The following is a 25,898-nucleotide window of genomic DNA, read 5'->3' on the forward strand; positions in this document are numbered from 1 at the left end:
GCCTACAGCGCTTCCAGTGGACCTCTGATAATTGCTAACTGACCTCGCTTTCGTTCGCCCCCAATAGAATACCTGGTAGACTGGTGGTAAATGAATTTCTATCGTGACAACCAATGAAAGGATACAATAATGCTTTATTTACGAGGAGCGGTCATTTTATTTAGGCGATGTTGTAGATATAACCGTCATGACGTCTATCATTGCAAGTGAGTGGAATCTCAATCTAGCTTACAGACTTCGCGTATGGTATCTATAAATACCTAGGTATGTGCTGTATAATAAGACATGGAAACTCTTGAGAATAACCAGGGTATATAAAGCGGACCATTGATTTCTTGGTAAGTCTTTTCTTCAGACTTAGACTGCAATCTAGCACTGAAAATTTGTCCTGATCTATATGTTAAAAATTTTCATGTTCATACATACCCATGTGGGAAATTATCAAGATCTCGAGGATTCCGTCTAGAATAAGCAAATCGGTGATGATGCGGGGTATGCCGCATCCAGCATATCGGGATGACAGCCGCCTCTATGATCTAACTCAATATACCGAATACAGCTTTATTTGGCGAAGAGAGGAAATAGAATAAAAAAAATTCTACCTGCGACTTCTAACCGAAAGAAAGCTTTCGGGTCGATTTTCCCGTCTGCGCAGCGATCTGCATGGTCATGATTAGTATATACCACTGCCTCGGGACTTATGTATTAAGAAGGCTTATAGATGATCGTATGCGCTCATGCGTCAACTAGCACATCCGTGATAGCGGGTTGGGGAAATGCGTCTTAGTATAAGTTCTAATTATATGTCAATATTACGACCCTTTATAGGACTTTTTTAACGTCTAAGGTGTATATTAGTTTCTTTCGAAGAGCTCTAACATGCGTGAGTTAAAAGAATCTTAAAGATCGGTAGTATGACTTAAGTTACTTAATATTATATTTTTTTTCTTGGTTTGACCCGAGAAAATTAGGTACTCTTTTCTTTAGTCTTTAAAGGCCTCTTTCGCTAGCACATCGTCGTTAAGTCTTGATACTATACAATATTGTTAATTTCTACAATGATCGCTAATTATATTTCGTCATAATTCCATAGGTGGAATTCATCTGCTTTAGGTCAATGGTCATGTTATTGATTGCCTATGCGGATAAGCGCTTACGTTGGACTCGGGACTTGAAGACTTGGCCTTCAGTTTGTAAGGGTTTTCGCTATACGTATTACCACGTATAATGTATAGCGAACATATAAGGCGTATTACCTTATGCGTGTTTCAATTCATGCAGTCACAATTACACTACAGGCGAGACAGAAGGATGCAGAAACTGCAGAAACTGCGCTAGTACCCGGGAGATACCCGTGGACCCGGGCTAAGCAGTGGGCTATAGCGCTATGTCTTCCAAAGTTTTGACGCTAATAATACCTACCCCAAAACCCCAAGACCCAAAAGGCCAAACAGTAAACGCACCAACACCCGTTTCGTCCGTGCCGCCTAGGATCTTTGCCTCACGGCCAGGCAGGGCGATTCCGGAACTCCACCGCTAGAATGATGTTGGGTCTTTTTGTAGACATGGAACATTCGATGCTGGTAATCGCACGCGGATATCGCATTAAATCCGAAGGCGGTATGTAAAGACGCTCTGGATCTCGAAGTGACTGTCGCATGCTAACGATATAAATATGAATTATTTCGTATAAAAAAAGATGTTACATTTAACCTCTTAAGAAAATAATAATTTTTAATTGTCAAACTGAGGTAATGTTTATATACTTCACCGATAATTATCGTATAAGGCAGGTATATTTAAATAGACCCAGAGCCGTAAGAACCCCACCTCACTCTGGTCTAAATCTGTCCAATGAATCTTTGGGATTCGAGTGATAATCATTTCGAGCCCTGTGCCGCTTGCCACGAAAGATTCAGCGCTTTTAATTGGTCTCATGGATGTGAGTCGGGGGCTAGAGAGTTCCCGTGCCCCGTGTCCTTCTGCATCATCTAGATGGACGCCCAGTCCTCCTTAGGTCCCTCTGGCTCTCCTCATTTATCAGTTTTAGTTGTATGTTGCTTACCTGAGAACAAGTAAAAAAAGAAAGAAAAGTCAGGTTGGTATACTTACTCGCAATTGTTACCCTCTTCAGGTATATGCCATAGTCAGTTAGTAGCCAAGTCTTAGGCTGATACCTTTCAGTTGGTTACACGGTAGTAGGAAAAGTTACACCGCAGGTCAGGACAGGACAAGGACAGCGCTGGGCTGGCTGGGCTGGAATCAGACAGGAATTCACAGCCGACTTTTTTGAAGAGGGAAAGGGAAGAGAGAGGGAGGAGTCAGGGGTGGGATAAAAAGACACCCTGGTAAGACCCGCACACCCGCGCAGCGCGCACGCACGATTACTTTTTTATTGATTGCCCCAGGTGATGTTGCAATTCTGTTATGTCAGCCCTCGTTAGATCCTAATTCTCCTTTAGGTGCGATTGCGCCCGAGCATTGCCCAGTTACGGAAAGTTCTTATATCCCCGTCTCACCTCTTCGTTTTCCCTCCTTGTCATATGAGCAAATGCCTAAACGGAACGCGCATACTCAAATCGGAATGAGCGTCGATATCGAATGGATCGACTTAAGCCATGACCATCATGGAACCAATGAAACGCGCGTTAGAGTTCGCTCTCATGCTATGAGGGCGACCGCCGCCTCGCGGAAGAAGATCGTGGCGCCTGGGAAAAGAAATCTACGCCGACTCCCCGAAAGACCGGGCTCCAATGAGAGTTCATCAAGAGCCTCTAGTTCCTCACCGGGCGACACCGCATCCGTGGATTCCGGTCCGGTCGGTACTACTGTGGCGCTCTCCAAGTCCGTGGTCCGGCTCCCCACGATCGCGAGCATTCCCACCATGCCGCGAAGCGGTCTCGAGGCCCTCGCCGCGGAAACGGGGATACATATTCTCGAGATCTCTGCTCTAACGGAAATTCAATGCGGTTGGACGGCTTGTATCGCTCTCGCAAGCCAGCGCAATACTTTTATTAACCTGGCTAATCGGAAACCGACGTACGTGTATTGTCTAGCCAGCAGATACGGCGACAGCGCATGTTTTGATAATGCGCTTCGCTGCGTCGCAGTCCGGGCTAAGAGAGTATTGTCGCCTTCTGCGCAAATATCGGAAAACATAGAAGCGATGCAATATGTCGCCGCGTTGCGCAGCCTCCAGAAAGCGATTGACGACCCCAAGGAGAGGAATAGACCTGAAGTGCTATGCGCCGTGAACCTTTTAAGTTTATTCGAGGTATGTCAATGCGGTTCACTTCTAAGTATTATGTTTGATGACTTACGTTCTCTCAAGCTTCTTCAATTCAATCGGCATAGGGCTTGGTCGCTTCATGCTAATGGCGCATCACGGTTAATCCGCACGAGAGGGGCAGCAAGCTTCACTTCGGAATTCGACATCAGAGTCCTACTTTCATTAGTTACACCAATCGTAAGTCCTATCTCATGATAAAATATGAGCTATGTAGTATAATCTAACAATTATGTCTAGACAAATGAATGTTTTCGACATGTCGAGCCTTGTTTTTTCGAAGAAGAGGCTTGGCAAGAGACATTTAAATCCTTTGTTGATAATACCGACCCGTTCTCGGGCAAGAGTCAACTAACGATAAATCTAACATGTATTATAGTAAGAGGGCCCAGGTTAGCGAGGGATGTGTATGCCGTGGTGAATAGTCCTGATCCCGAAAATCACCCCGAGTTACCGCATTTGAGGGAACGGTTAAAGGAATTCCGGAGAGAGCTTTTACAATGGAATACGGAATATGTCTCAGTCGCGATGAAAGTACCCTCGAAAGTCATCAGTGGAAAGAGTCCTCTGCCAACGCCGAGCGAAGATATCCGCGAAGAGCTCTTAGCAACTTTTTATGGTCTTCTGACCATCGGCTCTAGGTTAATGAGTGCACTCTCGACGGATCTCATAGACATCTTGGAAGACGAAGCTGTTGCATCGGCAACCTCATTATTTAAATTGGAAAAAGAGGCTGCACCTATCAACCAGTGGGCGGCGTTTTATATTCGACAACGATTAGTTATAGCTAGGGCGGTTTTGAATACGACGGAAGCATGGCGGGAGAGTGCGGGTAGGAGTACGACGAATATTATAGAGTATGATAAGTTTAACGCTTGGGTCTCGGTGCTAATTGAGGAAGGATACCCATGAGTAATGAAAAGGATTTGGTTTGTGGTTTGCAAAAGGTTTAAGAGGTGTAAATATGAAATACCCATCATCGTCATCATCATCATCAGATTACTTTAGTATGTAGTCCATTATAATGTACCAGCTAAATACATGTAATACCTAACTGTGTCCTTCTTGTTTTCCTAATATTTCGTTGATGATATCTACTCATGCCTCAATAATAATGTCTTCAGGTACGTGAACTGGCTGACTAGGCGTTTTCCAAGTCCCCGGGACGTGTCAGACATGTCAGATTCGTAGCGGGTAAGGCGTTCTGGGCGTTTCGAAAGATGCGCGGGGTCATAGCGTAGAAAGGCAAAAAAAGGCGTTAGGCTGCGAGAGATTTTCTTCATTGATAACGGGTCTTATGATAAATATCTGTGCTCGACAAACTCAACTAGGCAGGCAATAGGCTTCATCCCCATACTAGTCCGACTAGTCATTTCACTAGTTTGATTTTGTTATTGCCTACTACGTACATGATATCCGCATGTTGATGGATGTGTCTAGTGTATTTACTTGGGTTTGATTGGTTGCACTGGCTAAGACTCCATTTTTTTCGCTTCATTTGTCATTACGTAATGTACCCATCAGATGGTGCTCCTTCTTTCGCCCCACGGCCAATCCCCGTAACCTGGCTTCCCCATTTCTTGGCATTTCTAAAATAAGCCTAGACCGTTCCTATGAATCGTTAGCAACAGTTTATTCGGTAAAGATACGTACCGAAGCTTGCACGTGTAGATAGGTAGCCGGATTATCTATATTGCCATTATCAAGAACCATGCATCATGCCGCTAGACCTCTTCTAGCAAGACCTAAGTAAAGTACCCAAACAGAGAGCGATGACGATAAATCCCGCGAATTGATTGGCTAAAAGTCTCCAACGGGAAGTGCCGAGCCACTGAAGTTGCATCTCCAAAAATTCATCTTGACAAAGCTTGAAGCTGCTCAGAATACTATCACGTACCTAGTCAAGTCGCCAATTGGCCTTATAACCCCTCCCATAATGGCGCCAACGCGTCTCATAAGGCCGCCGACTTGCCTTAACTGCCTACGACAGCTAACCCGACAATACATGCCATCACCGTCGCCCTCTCCATTCCTATCAGTGTCCCTCCCACTGCAACAGACCCGAGGGGCTAAAGGGTTGACCAAGGCCGAAGAGGAAGATCTCCAAGGAATCCCCGTCCGCCTACTAAAAGACATCCAAGGATTCGGTCGTAAACGTACGTCTCACCACCATTTCCCACACACCTATGGGGTACTCGATATTTACTATAAGGTTGAAAAACAGATGCCATAATCCGCGTGAAACCCGGCCGTATGCGCAATAACTGGTTCCCGAAAGCGCAAGCCGAATACATGACAGCCCTACGTTTCAAAGAACTCGGGTTAACCGAAGCCGCCATCGGCACCCGCGACCGCACTTTCGGTACCAAGCTCATAATCGAAGAAGACGACAACACGAAGAAGCGAAAACTCGTTGAGGAAGGACCAAAGAAGAGCAAGAAGGATACCTTGACGCTGCCGGTAAGCTCTCTGTCATCATATTTTCTCTAAATATCTAGGAGAAAAGGACAGGGAATCGGATATGCTAACACAATAAATCCAGCCCGAGGAAACCCTCACCCTTCTCCAAACCCTCCTCCCCGAAACCCTAGTCTTCACACGCAAACCCATCCCCGCCGTCTCCGCGCCGCCTCCCTCCGAACTAGCAGCCCCACGCTCGCCCTCCCTCGCCGCACACGCCGCGACCTCAATCAACACTGCCCCCGCTACCTCTACTTCTACCCCATCAACCCCCGAGCCCATGGCCATCTTCGGTTCCGTATCCGCAAACGACGTCCTCGCGCTTATCCGTGAGAAAGTTTTGGCCGCGGATGCATCTCGCGGCGGACGATTGGCTCTCGAGACTGGAAGTGTAACGATTGTCGGTTTAGATAAGGAAGGTGAGGGCCATGAGGAAGGACGTATTAAGCGTCTGGGTACTTTTGAAGTGCTTATTTCCGCGTCGAAGGATTTGGAGCCTGTGAGACGCGAGTTGAAGGTTGTTCCTGAGGAATAAGTTAGGACAAGGAGTAGCAAGGTCTATCGATTATATGGATTGGCCTATTGCTTGTTTTCGAACTTCCGGGTCCAGTCGATATAGGAAGAGAAGCTTGTAGATTAACTGATTTTATGGTTGGTTGATCTTTGATACGCTACATTAGACACCCGTGCGTGTATGATATGCATAGCTATAAACTAGAGATGTACATAAAAAATGAAGATTCTTGTATCAACATGCACATTATTTAATTAAAACCGTGAATTTCACAACTACAGGCACCCTGACTGATGCGATATATCGACTGCCTAATATCAATAACACAATCAAGTATACACCAAACATTAACATCAACAGACATCTGAGTCACAAGATCGGGTATTAAATCTCATTTCTTTTCACCCTCCAATGCTACAATCTCGCCCTATTCAGCCCGACCGCCAGAGAATTAAAATAATGACCACTCCTCGGCCTATCCACCGTTCGTCGAGGGAATCTATCCAGACACCGAAATGACCTAACTAAGAATCAACAGCATACCTAACCCCTTACGCCGGCGCTGTGCCCAAGGGGAAAGATAACAAAAAACTAAGTATGAACACGATAATCTATGCTATGCAAATTATACTGTACCGCAACGCAACTCCTGCAACCAACTAATTGGTGGTACACTTAATATGCTTATCTAGGTGTGAGAGGGAGGAATGTAGGAGGATAGGTAAAGGGGAAGGCTCTAAATCCGAATCATCTCCCGGGATAGCTAACATCCAAGTTCCACAACGAATCCCATACGATACTTCTCCTTACGGGGCTTGTATTCTCGATCGACGCGGCACTCACCTCTCGCCGGAGTTGGGAGCGCTGGTGCGAATGTGCTCGAGATTGAGTTGAAGGCCTCTGCTGCGGATACGAAGGCGAGTGGGCGGTGTCGTCGTCTACTTGTCCGCGCTAGACCCCATCAGTAACTATGCCTCAAGAATTAAGGAGAACGTTACTGGTCTTGCCGCACCTCACTCTGTTCGCCATTATCCGTGGTTGGCTGTTTATCCCCACCTGATTCTTGCTGCGCTCCACTCGGTCCCGCTGCTGGTCCAACTGTCGGACTTGCGATACTGTTCGTCTCACTGGCTAACGCGCTGCCCTTTCCAGCAACCATTCCACTACCAGCAAAGGGAAGGGCTTTCTTAGAGCCCGAACTACTACGCCTACTCTCGAGACTCTTGCTGAGGGTTCTACTAACACCCTCGATTCCGCCATTAGGCCCGAGTTTAGACTTCCCTTTGCTTACGCGACCATGTGCATGCATGTCAGCAACAGCTGCAACCTTATTCGCAGCGACTGTGGATTTTCCGAGGCCGGGGGTAGATGGGGCGCCGGGCTTATCCTCATGCGCATCAATGAGCCACCAGCGTAGACCATCCGATAGATCGAATGGGTTATCATTCTCGTCCCCGGTATTAACAGAGTCGGTTTCGCCCTCCGATGGAGGCGCTGCAGATTGCAAGCTCTTAGACAGATCAACTACACGCTCCTGGATACGAGTTATACGAGCGACAAGCCACTCCCGACTTCTCAAACGGTGGCTTTCTTGCTCGCGCAAGAAGAAATGGGGACACCCAACATTGAAAGCGGCCCAGGCACCTGTCGTCTGATTACGCGTGGGGAGGAACAAGGCCAAATCGCCCTCCTTGAATTGCCTGAAAGAAATCTTGTCGCGGGCTTCCTTAGCAAGATCATGAGCTCGTTCTCGATAGTTGCGGGCGTCTCGCGTCATCTTTCGGGCGCTGTGTTCAACTTCTTTGAAGCGGCGATACATAGCTTCAGAGAATGCGTCAATATCGAAGTTGCCTGGACCAGCCATGAAAGCTTGGTACTGTTCGTCTTCTGTCGTCGCATCTTCGGCATTCATCCAGTAAAGTAACCTCAGGTCGGCGCTATCAGCAAGTGGGTTGCTAGTCAATGAAACGGATCGCCGTATAGAACTTCCTGGATCGGATGAATCGTTAGGATTCTGAGATGTACGCTCAGATCGTGGGATTTTCTGGATCGCCATCGATCCATCTTTACGCGTAACTGCGAATCCGAGGCGTTCGAGAAGTCTGCAGAGTCTTTCGTTCTGGGTATAATATCGCTGAGTCAGGTCTTTCGTGCGACCGTTACGTAATTCGGATCGACTATTGAGAGCTTCCAACATGGCATCGGATGATCGCAACTTATCCTGATACATCCTGACTTCCTCCTCGAGGCTACCCACTTGGGATTGCTTGGAGGCCATCAGTTCGGTTAACTCTGCAACTCGTTTCTCCTCATCCTCCAATTTCTTTCGCAAGGTCTCTGATCCCGTTACGCCTTCAGTCATCTTGACCCTGAGCTGATTAAGCTGCTCACGCCCATCAGTGACCTCTTTTTCAAGGGTAGCGCTTCGAGTCTTCTCCTTGTCAAGTGTTTCACGCAGGCGCACTATGTCCATCTCTTCGTTGGAGAGTTTCTCCTTGGTGTTATGCAGCTCAGACTTGGCGTCTTTAACGGTACCTTGAGCAAGCTCGAGGTCAGCTTTCATGATGGACAAATCCCGCTCGAGAGATCCAAGTTTCGCCATAACGTCGTTTGATTTGGTCGAGACAGCTTCCATGAGATCGGTTAAGTCCTCAGGAGGCTTCTCCATTGGCGATAACTGGCTGTACAACTCTCTAAGGGAGCGAGCATGGTTTTCTCTACATTCGTGGAAAGTATCGGCTCGTCTATTCAACTCCTTGATCTTCTCACGCGCTTCTTTCAATTCTCTCTCAAGCGATACATTGCGTTCTCTCTGAACTCGGGCTTCGTTACGTAGAAATTCGACTTGGCCCTGAGTTTTTAGGGCGTCATCCCTTTTCTCCTTGGCGAGGCGTTCAACATCGGTTTCTAAAGAATGAAGCTTTTCGTCATACGTGAGTTTTTCGTTTTCTCTCGACTCACCGAAGTGCTCGATTTCGTCTTCGGTCTCCTCGAGCCGAGCTCTTAGAGTCTTAATTTCATCCTCTAGAGATTTTCGCTCTTCCATAAACTCCCTCTTCAAGGCTTCCATATTTCCTAGGAGATCTTGTTTCGTCGAGTTAGCTTCATCCACACGTCCCTTCATGTGTTCAGCATGCGCATTGGCTTCTTTCTCCAGAATAGCGGATCGCTCCCTTTGAGTATTTAGATCTCCTTCTAGTTGCGCGATGCGATGTTGTAAAACTTCGTTGCTCTCCGAAGCTACTGATTGTCTACGATCGCTCGACGGACGTGGGGATTTGATAGAGCCGGTAGAGTCATTTTGGTGGGGATTGAAGAGATTCCCTAACGGTGATGGCCTCGATACCTGAGTTTGACGATGTAATAAATCTTCCAATCGACGCACTCGACTTTCTGCAGTTCTCAACTTGGTCTCTAACTTAGACTTGTCGCCTTGCAAGCTTCTGAGAAGATCGTCATCACCACGAATGAGTAAGCCGCTTCTCCCAAGTGCCGCTTCATGGACGCTGCCATTTTTAAAGGCCTTCAACCGTTTTGACTGCTGTTTAGTGGGGTTACTAAGATCATTCATTAACTTGGTAATATCTCCCAAGACCCCCTGATCAGCATCACGATGCCTCAAAATAGTCAAGAAGTCATCAAGTTCTTGCTTAGCCATTTGGGGCCAGGCTTCGTCATCGCCACGAAGGTTAACCTCTAAACCAAGGACGCTGTTCTCGGTCTTTTCCGGGCCATAAGTACTACCAACCATCTTATGCCACTTCCGCCGTCTTTTCAACTCCTCGTCTTGAAAAACTGCCATCTCATTGAGTAATGTTGACGAGTCGACCTTTACCTTTTCTGACCATTCCTTGCGTCGTATTGCCTCAGCGACGAAGGAGGCATACATGTAGGGTAGTTGTTGAATCAGTCGGAGGTAATCAAAAGTGGTCATTTCTTCCTCCCCCTGGTTGATCGCGCTTATTTGTGTCTTGACGCTGTGGTGTAGACTTGTTATCTCGGCAATCTTGCGCATGAACGCCAGAGATTCGGCGGCTGTTTCGTTGCGCGCCTGGGTAGCGTAACGAAGCATATCGTCCATCTCCAGTGCTCGGTTTTGAATACTAGGTAAGAGCTGTTTGGTGTGGTTGGCGGCGGTTTTCGAAATCTGAGGAACATCCTTGGTTTGGTTAGTATATGACAAGGTAGTCTTGTAATCCGTATCAACCTTCCTCGCGACAGCCTCGATGTCTTCTAACAATAGGTTGCAGTCGCTTCTATGTTGCATTACAGAACGATCGATCAGCTTTTCGAACTCCTGGAATAACTCGTCGCAACCGCTAAACATCTTCTTCGCTAAATTGTCTAATTCCGAAATCTTGCTATTGAATTTTCGCAAGGACGTGGCTGCGAGCTTGCCAGCTTTTCGCGTCGGTTCGGGGTCTATGAGGTCTTCTAATGTTGCCTGACGGGACTTTCGGACATCTTGGCCGGTCATAAAACGCATCATGGCGGGGGAAATAATAATGCTCCGAGCTAAATCGAGATATCGCTCCCAATTAGCAGCTAAGTTGGCATACTCTTCTTGAGTAGGTGACGCCCATTTTTTGAGCTCCTCGTGCTTCGGTTGTATTGGTTTAACGGCGGTGTCGAGATTTGCTACGGCAGCATCGAGGCATTTTAACATAACATCGACCTCTTCATACCGCGCCTGAGCTGCTTCGGCCATAGTAGTACAGTCCTCAACCACCTTCAGGACCCAATCGCGCCTCCTCTTGAATAGATCTTGCCATGCTTGTAATGAACGCGAGTCCTCGATCGAGTTCGGGGCGGTGGAAACAGAATACCGTTTGGGTGCGGGTAATTCGGAGATAAGAGAGTTGGAGGCGGACGAGGAAGCTTGGGTTATCCGAATATCATAAACATATACTTCTTTCTGTTGAACACATCAGAATACACATCACACATAGACAAAGACGGGATGCGAGCAGGTAGAAGTTGGGCTAACCTCGGATTGTATGGTTTGGACCTTGACCGTCTTCCCTTGCGATGTAAGTGCAACGATATACTGGACGGGTATGGAGCTCTGTCGGGCGACCCATCCTTTGAAATCATCTAAACTATATTGTCAAATAGTATCGGTTAGCTAAAGTATGCGGACTCGGTAGGCTGCATGCGCCGAATATAATACAACATAGAAAGGCGGAATACGTACGATGAGAACTGAGAAATATCGACCTGCAGGCGCTGGCCCGTGGGGGCAATCAACACCTGCGTCTGCGTCGCCATGATTTGTACAGTCCATCCCCCGAAAGAATGAAAGGGAGATGATGAAGATGATGATGCGACAACGATTATGTTCCAGGTGAGAGAGAGACCGGGCTATAAGGGGGGAGGGTTAAAGGAAATGGAGCGACGGTGAGCTTGTGATAATGAAGCAAAGAAGGGAAAAAGAAGCTTTGGGTTTCCTAATCGGAGCTCCCAGCGTCCCCAGTTGTCCCCAGTGTCAGCTGGCAATCAGTCAGGCGCCGTTTCCTTCATAAGGCTCCTGCCGGATTTCCTTATGTATGTATTCGTCACAATAGACCCACAAAGCTAAGGCGATGGGTGAATGAGTTGATGAGCTAAGCCCAGATAAAACCCAAAAACGGCAGCAAGGGTCCGAGCTTATTAATCCAGTCCGCTTTGGATGCAAGTACCTAGGTACCTAGTAGTTAAATGTGTTTAAAGAAAACGAAACGACCTGGAAATAAGGAAGTTCGTTAAAGTTTATAGGCACTGGACGTTTAATGTTTTTTTAGTACGGTGCGTTTTAAAACGTTCACCTTAAGTCTACATTTTCTGTCAGAGAGGTTCTATGCTATGACTTGTAAATGCGTTGGTGAGTCGGGTGTGACCTATGCGCTGGCGCCACTTCATCCATCTTGGTTCAGCCACATTCTATGCTAATTCAAGCCACGTTTGTCACACACGCGATAGTACGAAACGCGGTTCGGAGATAATCTCAAGATTCATTCATTCGCAAGATGCGAAAGCAAATACATGATCACTAAAAACAAAACATTTTATTAAGTATTGGATTGTGGGTTCAACGATTTTTAGTATTCTTTGTAGCCATTGTCACATACCGAAACAATGGCAGAGGCAACCGTGGACACCCCAACGCCACTCCTGTTATCGGACAGTGAAAAGCAAGTCCTGGAGTTACATGACCGCCTTCAGGAACTCCAACTAGAAATTGCATTGATAACTGCTCAGAGAGACTACAAACCAGGTAAGTAAAATGACGGCGATACCTCAAATTACGTAATCATCCTAACAGTTACCACCAGGTACAGAAAATAGAAGCATAGAAGAGGCACAGAAGGCTCTTCTAGAATCGAGGTCTCAATATGTCCTACGCAATCAAGTAGTAGAGAGCGTTGTGGCATCCAACCCGATTCTACAAGCAGTGCATAATGGGACGAAAGCGTCACCTATAGAAAGGTAAGAGTTCGCACCATAACCTACTTATCCTTCTTATCAATTCTAACATGTTTTGTAGAGATTTACTTCCCATCCTAGAACAGCGCGACCAGTCATCATCAACCCTGGCGCAGCAATCTACAGAGATGCGCGCTCTTCTAGATGAAATTATTGAGGTGGAGAGTCAGAACCTACGCATCAGCCGCGAGAACGCGGAACTAGCCGCTACGCTACTAGATCTCACCAAGCAGGCGAACAAAACCAAGGATGAGGCGGTACACGCGGATCCAGAGCGAGCGGCTGAAATATCGCGTCTGGAGGATCAGGTCAAGCTGAGCAGACAGAGATGGCGCGTGTTGAAGGGAACTGCGAGCGCGGTCGTCGCGGGCAGTGGAGTTGATTGGGCGCGGGATCCTCAGTTCAGGGATATTGTTCTCGATCCTGAAGATGAAGACGTATAATGGTAATAGTTGTGACTGTTTCATGATAAGGTGGAAAAGGCGTTTGATGATACCCAGAATGAGCTACATAGTGATCTTACTAATATAGACACTATTCTTCCGATCACTACAACATATAGGTGTCGCGTGTAAGCTCACTCTCACCATCACATGTTATTCCGCCCCCTATATATTGCGCTACCATCTCCCACGCTGCCCTTATCGAGAATTGGACGGGCGGCGGGAGGGGATCTTCGACGAACAAAGGTAAGCTGCATCGGTTCCTGATCGATAGGGCTTAGCGTAGCCAGTCTTGGCCGAAGCTGGTATACATCACGTGAAATAACATCTATTTTGGGATTTCTAGAAAGTAGCGCATAACGCATGCAGGTCTTTTTCATGCACTGATAGGATATTGGATGGTTGGAGGGGTCTTCATTTAGTACCTAGGTGGCATCTGAGGACGTAGTAACAAGTAGCATTGCTATTATCGCATGAATGTATAGTATTACACACGTAGTAGGTGGGTGACTAATCGGACAGTGATGGTGCGAGGCCGGGTATGCTTTAAATAGACAGTTCTGGATCACTCACTATCTAGACGCCTAGGTTTTCTATCACACGCGATGTGTGTAAATAGATTGGCGTGTCATATCATCATCCGGATTTATGTTCAGATTCTGGAGCGAGCTAGCTTAGGTGGGTTATTTTGCCTTTGCCGGAATCAAGGCTGTTTTGCCATGGTGTCGTCGATAGTGGAGAAGGCTTGAAGAGAAGAAAATGAAAAGGTCATCATCGTTACGCTAGGTAATAAAGATACTAGGTACCTCTACCTACTGTAGGTACTTATCAATGTGGGAGCAAGCACAGTGTACCTAGGTATCATGCACATGGGACGACCCATTTCCCGTTTGATCCTAAGCATTTCTCTTCTCTTGTTGGTGTTAGTGTGTGGCCCTGTGCAATCAATGGCATGTATCCGTCTAGACATGTGGTACCCGTTGGCTGATTGTCCGCGTCGATTATTTTAGTCTAGCAAGACATCCGATGCCTCACAACCAGGAATGAGAGACAGCGCTTCGGCTTGTCACTGATAAAGCAGCATGGTTGATGGATCTAGGCGTGACCAATGTTCCAAGTGCTAAGGAGCTGTGCGATCCTGCCCAGGTTTTCGCGCGGAGCTTACCAGCCTACCACTTTCTACCTACCTACTAGGTATGTAGGTACTAGCCATGGCACGTTCCCTCATCCCTCCTTGGAAGCCCCTATGTATGTAGTATGTGTGTGTATATACATGTAGGTATATACCTAGGTATGTACGTATACTACTACATACATACATCACATCAATAATTAATCGACGTTTGAGCTATGTCATGTGGAGATCCTTTTATCACGGGCTGTTCCCTGGCTTCGCAATTTCTTCCTCGAGGGCTCCCCAAGAAATGTTGTATTGCCTCAGATAAGCTCATTCGTATGTAGATTGCGAGATACCTAGGTAGGTAGTCGGTTCTGTATTGCAAATACTCGTCCGTACATATGCGCTTCGAAAACACGCTACGGGCGTACAACTCCAAATACGTACGACGGGCCTGCATTAATGATATTGCTATAATATAAGGAGATGGGGTTATAAAGGATGCAAGAACATCGAGCAGGCTGGCCTCTACGGGACTCTGCGGAGCGGTGTTACTCCAGTATGACAACTAGGATAGCTGCGAAGGAATAAATGTCGAGACTATTGGTTGACAGAATAGTTGCGCTGATATTTGCCTGTGTAATGTATACTTGTTTTGGATTACCCCTGGTTACCTATCGCTCAAATCAAATATCGTGAGCGTATGAATCATTTACGCGATCCATCTTCATATACAACATTTCAGGTAGGTAACCTCAAAAAGTGATGCCCGTAAACGACGTCCAATAGTGGTAGTAGAGCAACACTACGTAAGCCCTCAGATTCTAGATCTTACAGACGGTGAGCACGTTACTAAGTAAGAAAGGAAAACATAAAAAAACAAGACAGATCGCATGTAGAATCATCCAGTAAGACGAACGAAAAGTGTAAAACAAAATCATGCAATTAATCGGAATCTCATTGTAACCTGATCAAGTGGTTCTGAGTGGTGGTTAGAATGTATGATATGTACGGTTGTGTATGAATATGTGTGGTGTTGCTAACTTTGTTGGCGGTTGGATGCGAAAGAAAGGGGAGAGACAGAGAAACTGGCCACAGCGAGCGAAGAGGGGGAGTGCCAAACTCCCAGAACCGCCCGCCAATTTGTTGTGTGGTGGTAATCAGCTGCAGAGGACCAGACCAGGAAAATAAAAAATAAGAAAATCAAAAAAAAAAAAAAAAAATCCACCAGGGGGGCATAAGTTCAAGCCTGAAAGCATGGGTAGAAGTACATTTTACGCTAACAAGGGGCTAGGAGGTACTTCCACCAAAGCTTCATGTACAATTTATGTGCGTATGTACACTTGGTACAATTTTTGTACGTAGGGTGTATGCGTTTGCATGTACCCTCATGTTTGAGCTCTGCTTTTTGCAGTCTCCTTTTTTTTCACCCCCTTCTTTCCTATTGAAGTTCCCGCACACTCCGTCGGTTAACTAAGTGCCTTGCACATAGTATGCTGATCTTTTCTCTCATGAGAGGGTCTAAGAGAGAAACTAAGGTTCCAGGAAGTGGAAGCAGCAACAGATATGCATTCCGAATAAGAGAGGCGTGCAGGCGTGTGTATTGGTGGGAAGTGGGAAATGGGAAATGGAAGGCTTGGTGTTTATCGATCCTTTTAGGAATGGGGGTTGGCCTAGGTCCTTAGATCCCTAGGAAGGAAAGGTTGGAAGTGACTAATAGAAGTGATTAGACGTTGATTCTCAAAAGCATTGACATAGACAACGTCAATAAGGGGAAAGGGGGGAAAAAAGAGGGAACATGAATCAATAAGATCACTCCAACTTAGTAGTATAGAGGTACACAGTATCAGTGACCAAGCTATAACTTGGTATGGATAGGTTGCCCAGTACAATTGTGTCTTCCTGTCTTCCCCCCTTTTTGTCTAGCCTGTTCTATTCCGGTGATGTCGGGAAACCTGCAACCATTCCCGCACTGCTTTCATTGGGACTCTTTTTTTATGAGGGGGACAACAGCAAGAGGAATATTGCATGGTAGGGTAAAAAAAGGAGCATGATTACATGTACTTTAGGTAATGTGCTCTTTATGCAGAAATAAACATGTTAGGCAGTGCATTTATGTATATACTTTATTTAGATAGGAATAGCAAGGAAAAGGAAAAAAAGACCTTCAGCTAGGACGACTGGATGTTGCTGGTTTGCCGCTGGGGTGGATTGAAAAAAAAAAAAAAAAAAAAAAAGTGATGATGAATGAATAATAGTATAGTCTGATAGTATGATTGAAATGATTGAATGATTTTGGTGGATGAATAAATTGCCCATCAAGGGAAAGTGAGTGATACAGTAATAACAAAGCAACCATAAACATAGCACTCCTTCCCTCCCATAATACCAACTTAGTCATGGTACATCATATACAGGGGAAGGCATAGTAGGTACATCAAGTACTTTAGTATGTACAGTACAGCGTCTACTGTTTGTCCCAAGGTCACCTCCTTCCTTGTATTGTGCTGATTGTAACATTTAGCAGCTACGAGTACGGGATAGTAAGTACCTCCACTACCTAAATTGGGTAGGAGAGGTACCCGAGCCGGTCTAGATAGTTTAGATGGTCCACACACAAAGTTTCGTCAGTGGTTGCTAGAATAATATTTTTTTTTCTCTCTTGCTTGGTGACTGACCCCCAGACCACCCCCCTACCTTGTACCTACCTAGCTGTAGGTACTGTAGTAGTGTACATACATAGTCTACGTACATACAGGTACTAGAGCAGGTAGGTACATACCGCACTGGAGACAGACAGACAGACAAGCAAGACCAGACCAGACATTTTAGCTGGGCCAGGCAAAAAATCACTCGGTCACTGGTCACTGTGTCTACGGTCTGTCGGCCGCTTGCCCGCTTTTTGGTGCAGACCCCCTCCCTCTTTCGCACCTTTCGCACCCTCCCTTAGAAATTGGGGCAGGCTTAACTCTTGCTCTGCACACAATCACCCACGCGCAGTAAAAAGGCAGTAGGCCAACGCTCCCCCCATACAAATTTCCCTCTCTTCTCTCTCATACAAATCTCCCACCAAAATCGTCTCCCATACAAACACCGCCTACACTCAACCTCAATACCTGCACATACAAATCGTGAGTACCTCTGTTTATATGGCACCGCACTGCAAATACCAAGTCACCTCAACCACATTTCCCATTGCGCATACCACGACGTCTATTTCGTATCAATTCCGATCGGAATAGTATAGAGCAACATTTTTCATAAGTTGCATCGTCGTCGAACCTCATTTGGAGCTGATTTAAAGCTTCGTCTTGGGGGGTCCCTCTTCAACTACCCAGTCTATCGCATCATCATTATCATCACATTAAAAAAAATCCACCCTATATATTCGATTTTAGTGAGCGATTCCCGCTGACGGCGATTGCGCGCAACAGCTTCTAAACCACAACATCGATCTCGGATTACCTTAGAAATTATCCAAGGTATGCAACTTGGTCTTATTGAACCGATTTCGAGCTTCAAGACGCGGTTTTCACGCGTTGGCGGTCGCAATCGCATTTGCGACAGCGACGCTTTCGCAACGAAATCATCGTGCATCGCCCAATTCCCGACCATACACAATCATTAAACCACTGCCACCACCACCAACGCACTGCACCGTACCTTATCCATCTGCCCCTCAATTCATAAAATAAATCCAAAGTTAATCGCCCGCGCCCGACTCCGCGACAATCACCATAAAATACCACAACTACACATCTTTCCAACACAACACAGCATAATACCATAACACAATTTATATATTCAATCATGCATCTTTTATCAACATTTCTTCGAATGGTATCAAAAACTAACATTTCGCTATTTTAGAACACTTACAATCAACATGCCTAAGGAAACTACCAAGCGTGGCAAGGCCGGTAAGGTCGAGAAGAGAAAGGGCAAGAAGGGTAAGTTTTTATACCTATTACATTGTCGCATACTGTCGCCGACATACATTCTACTTTGGTTTCGACCCCCGTGGACTGTCGGCGATCCAGTGTTCTACAACAGTTCTATGCTTGGGGCCTACCTCACCTTAGATGCATCGATAGTCATCTGCATCTATCTACACATTTCACGGTCGCATTCCCGCTAACTAGTCAATACAGACCCCAACGCCCCCAAGCGTGGTCTCTCTGCCTACATGTTCTTCGCCAACGAGCAACGTGAGAACGTTCGCGATGAGAACCCCGGTATCTCATTCGGTAAGCCTCTTCCCTACGATTTCACTTGATGTAGTCTTGAATGCTAATTATGTTACAGGTCAAGTTGGCAAGATCCTTGGTGAGCGATGGAAGGCTCTGAACGACAAGCAACGAGCTCCCTACGAGGCCAAGGCCGCGGCCGACAAGAAGCGATACGAGGACGAGAAGCAAGCCTACCAGGTAAGTCATTCGAACACTCCCTTGTTAAACAATGCTGAACGTGGCTGATTAGGCCGAATCCGATTAGGCTGGCGGTGATGAAGAGAGCGAGTGAAGAAATCGCCATCTCAAATAGTCCGCTTGTTGGTCACGAGGTTTCACGACGAGATGACTTTAGCATGGTCATCGGCCTATTGAAGCCCTTGGCGGCGGTAGATGCACAAGTTTCCTTTCGAGTCTAATGCGTACGGGATCGGTCGGTGTTGATGCACAGGGAAAGGGAACATTGTGCTTTAGTATTTTCTTGACATTGCTTTCGCTCTGAGGGACTGGACCAGAGAGAGTTCGGGGAGATAACTACCCTGATCCAGTGACGTTGTCGCAGCTTTATTTCTAAGCTACACACATTAAACGGAGCGTGATGCCATCAAAGTCTCAATGCTTCTCGACAACGCTATGTAAAATAGTTTGCTATTCATAATTGACAGAGAGTTGTCAACAAGTCCTACATGACCCCCCTGTCATCCTCGGTTACCTACCAGCCTGCCTAGCGCACCCATCATCTATTCCCAACATGGTACTTAACCAGGTCTGGTATGACTCAGTGATTTTACTGAAGGAAGAATACGCAGCATCATCCCACGTGGCTGGATCCAACCCAAGTTCAGTTGAACCGTGCTTAGCAGACAAATGCATGCGAGGATCCTGTTCCGAAGATCTGGATGGTCAGGGGTCTGACCGAGAAAGGTGTGGGAGCCGACGTGGCTGAGGCTCCAATGCCCCCAAACCCTTTGTCTCTTTGATTTTTCTGACAACATGCCGCCCACAAGGCTGCAAGAACAATGTGAAGCTTTTACCTAGCCTCGATATATACGTTCTATCATAGGTGGGTTATCCATCTATCCCTGAATAGTTAGTTACTAATCAAGGTGAGGTCACCGTCACTTGGCTTTCCCTCCAGCTTCCGAGGTTGCTTTCTTTATTTAACTACGTACCTATTTTATATTAGGCCATTTTCGGAACCGGCCGCGCCTATGATTCTACCCGGACTTTTGAAGCAGATCCCCATTTGCATTTATCAATCCAATCATCGATCCGCTTGGACCTTCATATAGCGTTCCAGCCAGATCCTCTAGTAATGCATATCAACACCACTAAGCCATCGTCTGTCCTACAGAATACAACATAAAATCTATTACACGAGACAGCCATACCTATCGAGTGACCAAACTAATTCAATCTGATATTCACTTACTAAACCCCCTTGGTCTAGATCTATGATGGGGAATAAATACAAACACTTTCATAGATAAACATCAAGTCGATCGCACGTCATCGGAGCCTCGATCGGAGCTATGCTGCAAGTCCCTCAGCCAAAGCTGGAGATGATGCCGGTGTCCTCATCCCTGAGATCCTAGCCTAACACCCTACATATTAAAAAAATACACAGCATATCTAGTCTATCTTAGATATCTTCATTTACATATTACACTACCGACAGCCTACCGAACGATTATATTATATATCTCCCTTTTTTATGTATTAGAAGAGAATAATGTTTCTCTCTAGCAGAATAAGCGCCAGGGAGCCTATATCCCAGATCGAAACATGTATCATATCTTACATACACATCGGCGGCTACAAAGCGAGCGGCAACATCAAACAATTTTAGCAAAACGCCATAGCAAGTCAGAAGCCACCTTATACTCTCTTTCGTCATGTGTCGCCTATCAATTCCGGCCCGCGCCAGGTCGCAGACAAACAAGCGACTCAGCAATCATCGTCATGACATTCCCCTCCTTCGTCCCTCGTCCAGTCCGCTCTGTTCCCTGCATATTACTTCATGCAAGTATTCCCTTCTCCGCGCCGTGAGCATGGTAGCACCATGGCCGCTCTACGCCTGATCCGGCCTTATGGGCAAGCTCCACCAATCCCTGATGCATATACTCTGCTGCCAGGCTTCGTGGCAATCTCTGACTTGAGTTTTGATTCAAGAAATTATTTAAGAGGTCACTCACTTCTAGACTGCCTACCTACACTGGCAAACTTCCGAGAGGTCGGCTTAGCCAATTGACTTTCTTTTTTCCTCTTCTCTTTTTATTTTTATTTTTATTTTTTTTCGTTTTCTTTCTTTCCGCCAAAATTTCCTCCTCGCTCACGCTTATGTACGCATGCGTCGGCTGATTCCTTTGCTGGATCTAACTAATTTCCATAATTTCTATGGATTGCCTCTTCGGAGCAAAGGATTATCGTCACTTTTTCTAATTCCTTCTCTCGCATATTCTTGACTCCGGTGTTGTTATTTAAACAACTCATTTATATCAAGCCAAGACGATATTTTATAAAATCCAACTATCATATTTTTTCTACTGGCTTTTTATCTTTCTGGCCTCGTTATCGTATATCTAATTCCTCAATATTCTATCTTCAGCGATACATATTATCCCCACACACACATGCACGACGTTCTTCGGATTGAGACTTTCTCTTGTTGGGAATGAATACCTAACACATCACCCCACCTCAGTTGGGCTCCGGACTCACGTTATATGAGACTCACAGAGCACGCATCCGTCACGGAGAAGATTCTTATTGCTTCTAATTCATAATAGGTACAGTTTAAATCTCCTCTTTACTTAACCGTTCGTGATTGTATCCGCTCCCAAGCTTCCTATCCCCATATAGCCAACTGGCTCGCCTTATGCGGAGACGACGATCATTACAGTGCTTATCGAGTACCGATTAAAAATACCGGCACTCGTAGACGATATTACATTGAAATTTTGATATCATAACTTATCTTCCTCTCTTCTTCCCTCGCTCTTTGAGGCTGACATTCCCCGAACAGCGCTAAGCCTGGTGTGCAACAAAGCGTGGACCCGTGGTGGCTGTGGAGGAAGAGGTCAGAAGAACTAATTTTCGGTGTGGGATATCTTAATTATTCGTCATCATGGGATTATAAGTATTACTAAATTCGCCATGGAACCTATTCTACGTCGCACTCGAACTCCCGCCAGGCTGGCGGCTCTACAGCTCAGCCCCCAATTGCTCAATGGCTGCTTCCATGAGGCTGACCGCGCCGATCTCGTCGGCTTCCACCTTCAAGGCCTCCGAAATGCCCTCCCAGAGAAACTTCACTCCCACTTAAATGGGATCATCGGGGAGATCCAAAATACGAGCAGACTCCTACGAGATCTTGCGGAGCAGGCTCAGATTAATGTTGCCCAGCTACCCACTATTTTCGACTACCTCAATGTCATCCTCCCGTGTCTTTGCAAGACCCTAATGGACATAATGTCATATTACGAGGATAAGTCAATGGATAAGGAGCATCGTTGGAGAACTATGTACCATAAGATGACCAATGAACTGCCGGGCACGACTCTACCAGCTAGGTTTATCATGTATAATCAATTCCTGGGATTGCTAGAGGATCTTCTAAGAAGGTAAGGCTTCTCAAATTATTGTAATTGATTGATGATTAATTTCTAACGACCTAGATCGCCAAACTTTGACCTGAACGCAATGGAGTCACTGCGGATCCGCATTCTTCAATTACGAGAAGCTAGAAACATACGTCAGTACCTACCTTATACCTCACTACGAATGCACGGTCTAATTGTTTATAGCTCCGCCGGATCCCATAAGAACCGACCTTATTAGGCGGGATGAGGCGTTGGAATTCTGGAATCGGGAGACGGTAGGTAACCCAGGTCCTGATTCCGGGGCTTGTGGTATTGATATGGGGCAGAATTCGCACTGGGCTGAGGCGATCTTCACCCAGCCATTGACTTCCCGAAGGGAATTCAAGAGCCAAGGACGGTAAGTCCTTTACCTATGGATACCTTATATCAGGGTTGATTTGACATAATACAGTTCGGACGCCTTTGGCCATTTACAAATGCTCGGTCATCTCCCACCTCTCTCGCGAGACGTTAAGATCCTAGTGAAGAGGTAATTGCTATCTCATCCTTACATTTCGCGGTTCTGCTGGTTGAGGTGCACCTATGCTAATTACTGCTTTCAAGATCATTTGATAGCGACCGCATCTCGGTCATTTTCTTCTTGCAACTAAGGAGCCAGGCACCATTTCTCCTCATACGTTCGAAAGTCGGCAGCCAAAATTGGGTTTCCATACATGGTGTACACGAGCTGACCATTCGGAGAGAGAGCGATTCTATGCTGCACTTGTCTAGATGGAGTCGCAATGAACAACGGGTCAAGCCTTGGGCGAACTTGTCTTTCTTGACCTGGGAAGGTTAGTATCATTCATTCCCGAACAAAACGATGGCTGTTGCTAATGAGGCGTAGAAATGGTGCTTTTCTTCTGCACATTCCTGTGCCTAAGAGTCAGAAGTCAACTCACGCTTAACATCAACCCTAATGAATACCACCTTCGCAAAGAGCGGCGACTTTTCCAAGCGTAAGTTACGGGAATATTTAATTGGCTACAATACGATCTGGTGGCTAACATATACCTTATAGGCAAATTATTGATGATGGTTATCCTCATGTCCTTATGGTATTCGAAGATGCCGTCACGGGAGGTTGCCGTCTCCATGCTGCCGTCTGGGAGGGGAAACTGCGGGCATGCCCTGTATGGACTGCATTCAGTATGTAACTCTTCGACTACATTCACTCATAACCTTATTACGTGGCTACCAGACACTAACAATTGTGCTTTGCTATTAGTTCCTCCAAACGTATCCTCTTCCTGGCTCCTCCGCAAGACCTCGCGCCGCATCTGGCTACGCGACATCCAGCCTTACGTATTCTGCGAACAATATCGGCCGATGAACCAGCGTAAGGGACGATCCGGCGCGTTTGAGCTTGCATTCGCTAAGAGTGAGGCTGCGACACGCTTCCAGGAGCTGTTCTCCTCATCCCCCGGCGCTTCCTCCTCGTCGGCCGTCCCAGACTCGACCGATATCAACGACGTAGTTTCTCCGGACGCATAATAGGACCAACCGAATCGAATAAGAGGGATAAGAGGACGTTACGTCCTCGAAACAGCACCCCGACACAACATGCCATACCGATGCTACCATCACTACATCGCGGCGGCTCGGGTTCGCAACAACTAAAAAGCCACGGCCCGTCCCAGTAAAACGCACGTCCCCTCGCATTTTTCTGAAAAGTTTCATCTTCGCATATTTTTTTAATTACTCGAAAATTCACCGCACAATTAAGCCCCCCTTGATTCTCCTAACTAGGGCAAGGGAGCGAACAACACGACAGGCACAATCCATACGTAGCATACAGCCTTGGGTATTCTACGCTCTTTCTCTTCATGGGTACACGACATCATACGACAGTAACGTAGTTCTGAAAAGTAACCACACGATTCCACGACGCTCACGATATCTTTTCTATGTTACGTTTTCCCTTTTAACGATATGAATGAATAGCATGATGAGAGGCAGATTGTTCGATGATACCCCCTAATTTTTCTTACGATAGCATTATCTAGCGAGTCTTGATTTTGGTTTTCTTATCATATAATTAAGCTTGATTTTCTAACTGTTCGTGATTATGTGATGGTCTACGTTTACTATATGCTAGATTGCTTGCTTTCCAGTAATTTCTATCAAGTAGATCTGCGCCAATGTCTAGGTATTTGTCGATCAGTCGGTATTGTTGTACCTCCATAATTTACCTACAGAACTAACCCCAAACAACGAAACATGTAGTCTACCCGATACGCTCATCCATATGCGGCCCACCATGGCCTTCCTTCTTTAATTCTTCGCAGCCGCTCAATGGTGGCTTTGTCACGAAAATGGCGAAATAGGTACAACATGGGCCAAACATCGTAACCGTCAACGTCACCGATCCTATAGTCGCCCCATTGATCCCAGGTATAGTTCCAAAATATGTCGCTGCTGGATTCAGGGTCAGCTTGGAAGCGCGAGCCGCCGCGATTTATGGCTTCCCGGTAGAGTTCCCATGGTACGGCTTCAAAGGAGTCGTTGGTTTCCTCCCCATCCCTCTCTTTGAGTTCATCTTTAAAACGCAACCATTCGTACCGAAGACTGTCGGGTTCACTTTCCGTTGAAATATGCCATTTGTAGAGCTTCTGAATGCCAGCAACCTCTGCGAATCGATGGAACTGGCCCAGATACCTCCGCGGTACAGTAGTTAAAATGGAATGCTCACCAAAACACGAAATGACTAGCTCGTGGTTATCAGGCCTTTCAAATACTGCGGTTTCACCTAGTCAGTACTTGTGGGGGGGTTTTGGACGAATGTGGTAATAAAAGGCCAGAACACATACCGTCAAATAGATTCCACCTTATCCAATACTTAATTAATTCTACTTGAACGATTTCCGCCGGAGAGAAATTTGCCCAGAATTTCACCACCCATTCATTATACGGGGCCTCTATCAAAGGTGGCCGGTTCGGATCGGGAAAGCGATGGAAGAGATTTGTTCCTATCTCATGCATATAATAGGCACGGAATTTTCGAGCCTTTTCTGTGGGCGAATCATGAATTACACTATCTCCTGCCCTAAAATTAGTACCATAATGTTCTAGACGTGAAGCAGCAGTGATGAGTTCGGGAAGGTGATGAACGGTCCCCATCCGGAACAATTCGATATCCCACTCATCATGGTGGACGTAGTTGTTAAAGAACTCCGTCAGAGAATTCTGGTCAAGAGGATCAACCTTACGAGACTCGATTGCCATGACTGCTAGCTTGTAGTCGTCTGGGTCGAGCAAGCGGAAGATATGACTTCTGGCGATATGGTGCTTGTTACAAGAATAAACATTGTATAACGTCTTAGATGTAAGTAGCAGTGAGTGGATATCGTTGGGGTCTTCTAGAACCTTGAATATCTGGGTGATTATTTCAATAGGCGAGCGCTCGAAAGCGCTATTGGATGTTTCGTACCCCATGATAAGTATCTAAAACAATTGGAATATCACTGGATTTGAACTTTGATGCACCCGGATAGAAGAAAGCTATACCACTCGTCGCAGACTGGATAAAAGCTCTCTGATATTTGTCTATAACTTATTACTACGTCGAAGGCAGAAATATTCCCACCTTCACTTTATATTCGCATTTCGACTTGCTGGCTTGTTACACTACTCAACATAGTCTTTTAGTAATACAATACCTTTGAATATATTAATAGCAAAAATTATTCAAGATTGAGAGCGATACACATATTGTTAACTAGATGTTAGAGGTGCACGTATAATAA

General features: G+C 46.1%; 6 protein-coding genes across 6 annotated transcripts; 5 read left to right on the plus strand and 1 right to left on the minus strand.

The window, feature by feature from the left end:
- Positions 1–2,584: 2,584 nt before the first annotated feature.
- On the plus strand, positions 2,585–4,198 carry F4822DRAFT_431666 (uncharacterized protein; the record flags this gene model as incomplete). Its single annotated transcript, XM_051461511.1, has 3 exons — positions 2,585–3,274; positions 3,332–3,466; positions 3,527–4,198. 3 exons carry the CDS (start codon positions 2,585–2,587, stop codon positions 4,196–4,198), a joined length of 1,497 nt encoding a protein of 498 aa, XP_051312573.1.
- A 914-nt stretch (positions 4,199–5,112) lies between these two features.
- Positions 5,113–6,526, plus strand: F4822DRAFT_411266 (uncharacterized protein). Its single transcript, XM_051458837.1, has 3 exons — positions 5,113–5,442; positions 5,511–5,746; positions 5,829–6,526. Exons 1-3 carry the CDS (start codon positions 5,223–5,225, stop codon positions 6,279–6,281), a joined length of 909 nt encoding a protein of 302 aa, XP_051312574.1. The 5' UTR covers positions 5,113–5,222; the 3' UTR covers positions 6,282–6,526.
- A 5,551-nt stretch (positions 6,527–12,077) lies between these two features.
- On the plus strand, positions 12,078–13,357 carry F4822DRAFT_411270 (centromere protein H (CENP-H)-domain-containing protein). The gene is made up of 3 exons (XM_051458838.1): positions 12,078–12,513; positions 12,572–12,725; positions 12,784–13,357. The coding sequence occupies exons 1-3, from the start codon at positions 12,375–12,377 to the stop codon at positions 13,163–13,165; spliced, it is 675 nt and encodes a 224-aa protein (XP_051312575.1). The 5' UTR covers positions 12,078–12,374; the 3' UTR covers positions 13,166–13,357.
- Positions 13,358–18,168: 4,811 nt separating this feature from the next.
- F4822DRAFT_431670 (HMG box protein) lies at positions 18,169–18,803 on the plus strand (the record flags this gene model as incomplete). Its single annotated transcript, XM_051461512.1, has 4 exons — positions 18,169–18,232; positions 18,434–18,529; positions 18,588–18,709; positions 18,777–18,803. The coding sequence occupies 4 exons, from the start codon at positions 18,169–18,171 to the stop codon at positions 18,801–18,803; spliced, it is 309 nt and encodes a 102-aa protein (XP_051312576.1).
- A 2,864-nt stretch (positions 18,804–21,667) lies between these two features.
- Positions 21,668–23,646, plus strand: F4822DRAFT_431671 (uncharacterized protein; the record flags this gene model as incomplete). The annotated part of the gene is made up of 8 exons (XM_051461513.1): positions 21,668–22,134; positions 22,189–22,265; positions 22,318–22,510; positions 22,565–22,642; positions 22,717–22,946; positions 23,000–23,111; positions 23,174–23,301; positions 23,381–23,646. The coding sequence occupies 8 exons, from the start codon at positions 21,668–21,670 to the stop codon at positions 23,644–23,646; spliced, it is 1,551 nt and encodes a 516-aa protein (XP_051312577.1).
- A 652-nt stretch (positions 23,647–24,298) lies between these two features.
- On the minus strand, positions 24,299–25,587 carry F4822DRAFT_445040 (uncharacterized protein; the record flags this gene model as incomplete). Its single annotated transcript, XM_051463325.1, has 2 exons — positions 24,299–24,889; positions 24,963–25,587. The coding sequence occupies 2 exons, from the start codon at positions 25,585–25,587 to the stop codon at positions 24,393–24,395; spliced, it is 1,122 nt and encodes a 373-aa protein (XP_051312578.1). The 3' UTR covers positions 24,299–24,392.
- Positions 25,588–25,898: the final 311 nt, after the last annotated feature.

The sequence above is a fragment of the Hypoxylon trugodes genome (assembly GCF_022578975.1).
Source record: "Hypoxylon trugodes strain CBS 135444 unplaced genomic scaffold F4822scaffold_7, whole genome shotgun sequence".
NCBI lineage: Eukaryota > Fungi > Ascomycota > Sordariomycetes > Xylariales > Hypoxylaceae > Hypoxylon > Hypoxylon trugodes.

Excerpts from the sequence above, each read along its gene's own strand:
- F4822DRAFT_411266 (XM_051458837.1), top strand. The coding sequence starts at position 5,223 with ATGGCGCCAACGCGTCTCATAAGGCCGCCGACTTGCCTTAACTGCCTA. Across the intron at positions 5,443-5,510 it reads CCAAGGATTCGGTCGTAAAC|ATGCCATAATCCGCGTGAAA; the intron begins GTACGTCTCACC and ends GTTGAAAAACAG. Across the intron at positions 5,747-5,828 it reads AGGATACCTTGACGCTGCCG|CCCGAGGAAACCCTCACCCT; the intron begins GTAAGCTCTCTG and ends CAATAAATCCAG.
- F4822DRAFT_411270 (XM_051458838.1), top strand. The coding sequence starts at position 12,375 with ATGGCAGAGGCAACCGTGGACACCCCAACGCCACTCCTGTTATCGGAC. Across the intron at positions 12,514-12,571 it reads TCAGAGAGACTACAAACCAG|GTACAGAAAATAGAAGCATA; the intron begins GTAAGTAAAATG and ends AGTTACCACCAG. Across the intron at positions 12,726-12,783 it reads AAAGCGTCACCTATAGAAAG|AGATTTACTTCCCATCCTAG; the intron begins GTAAGAGTTCGC and ends CATGTTTTGTAG.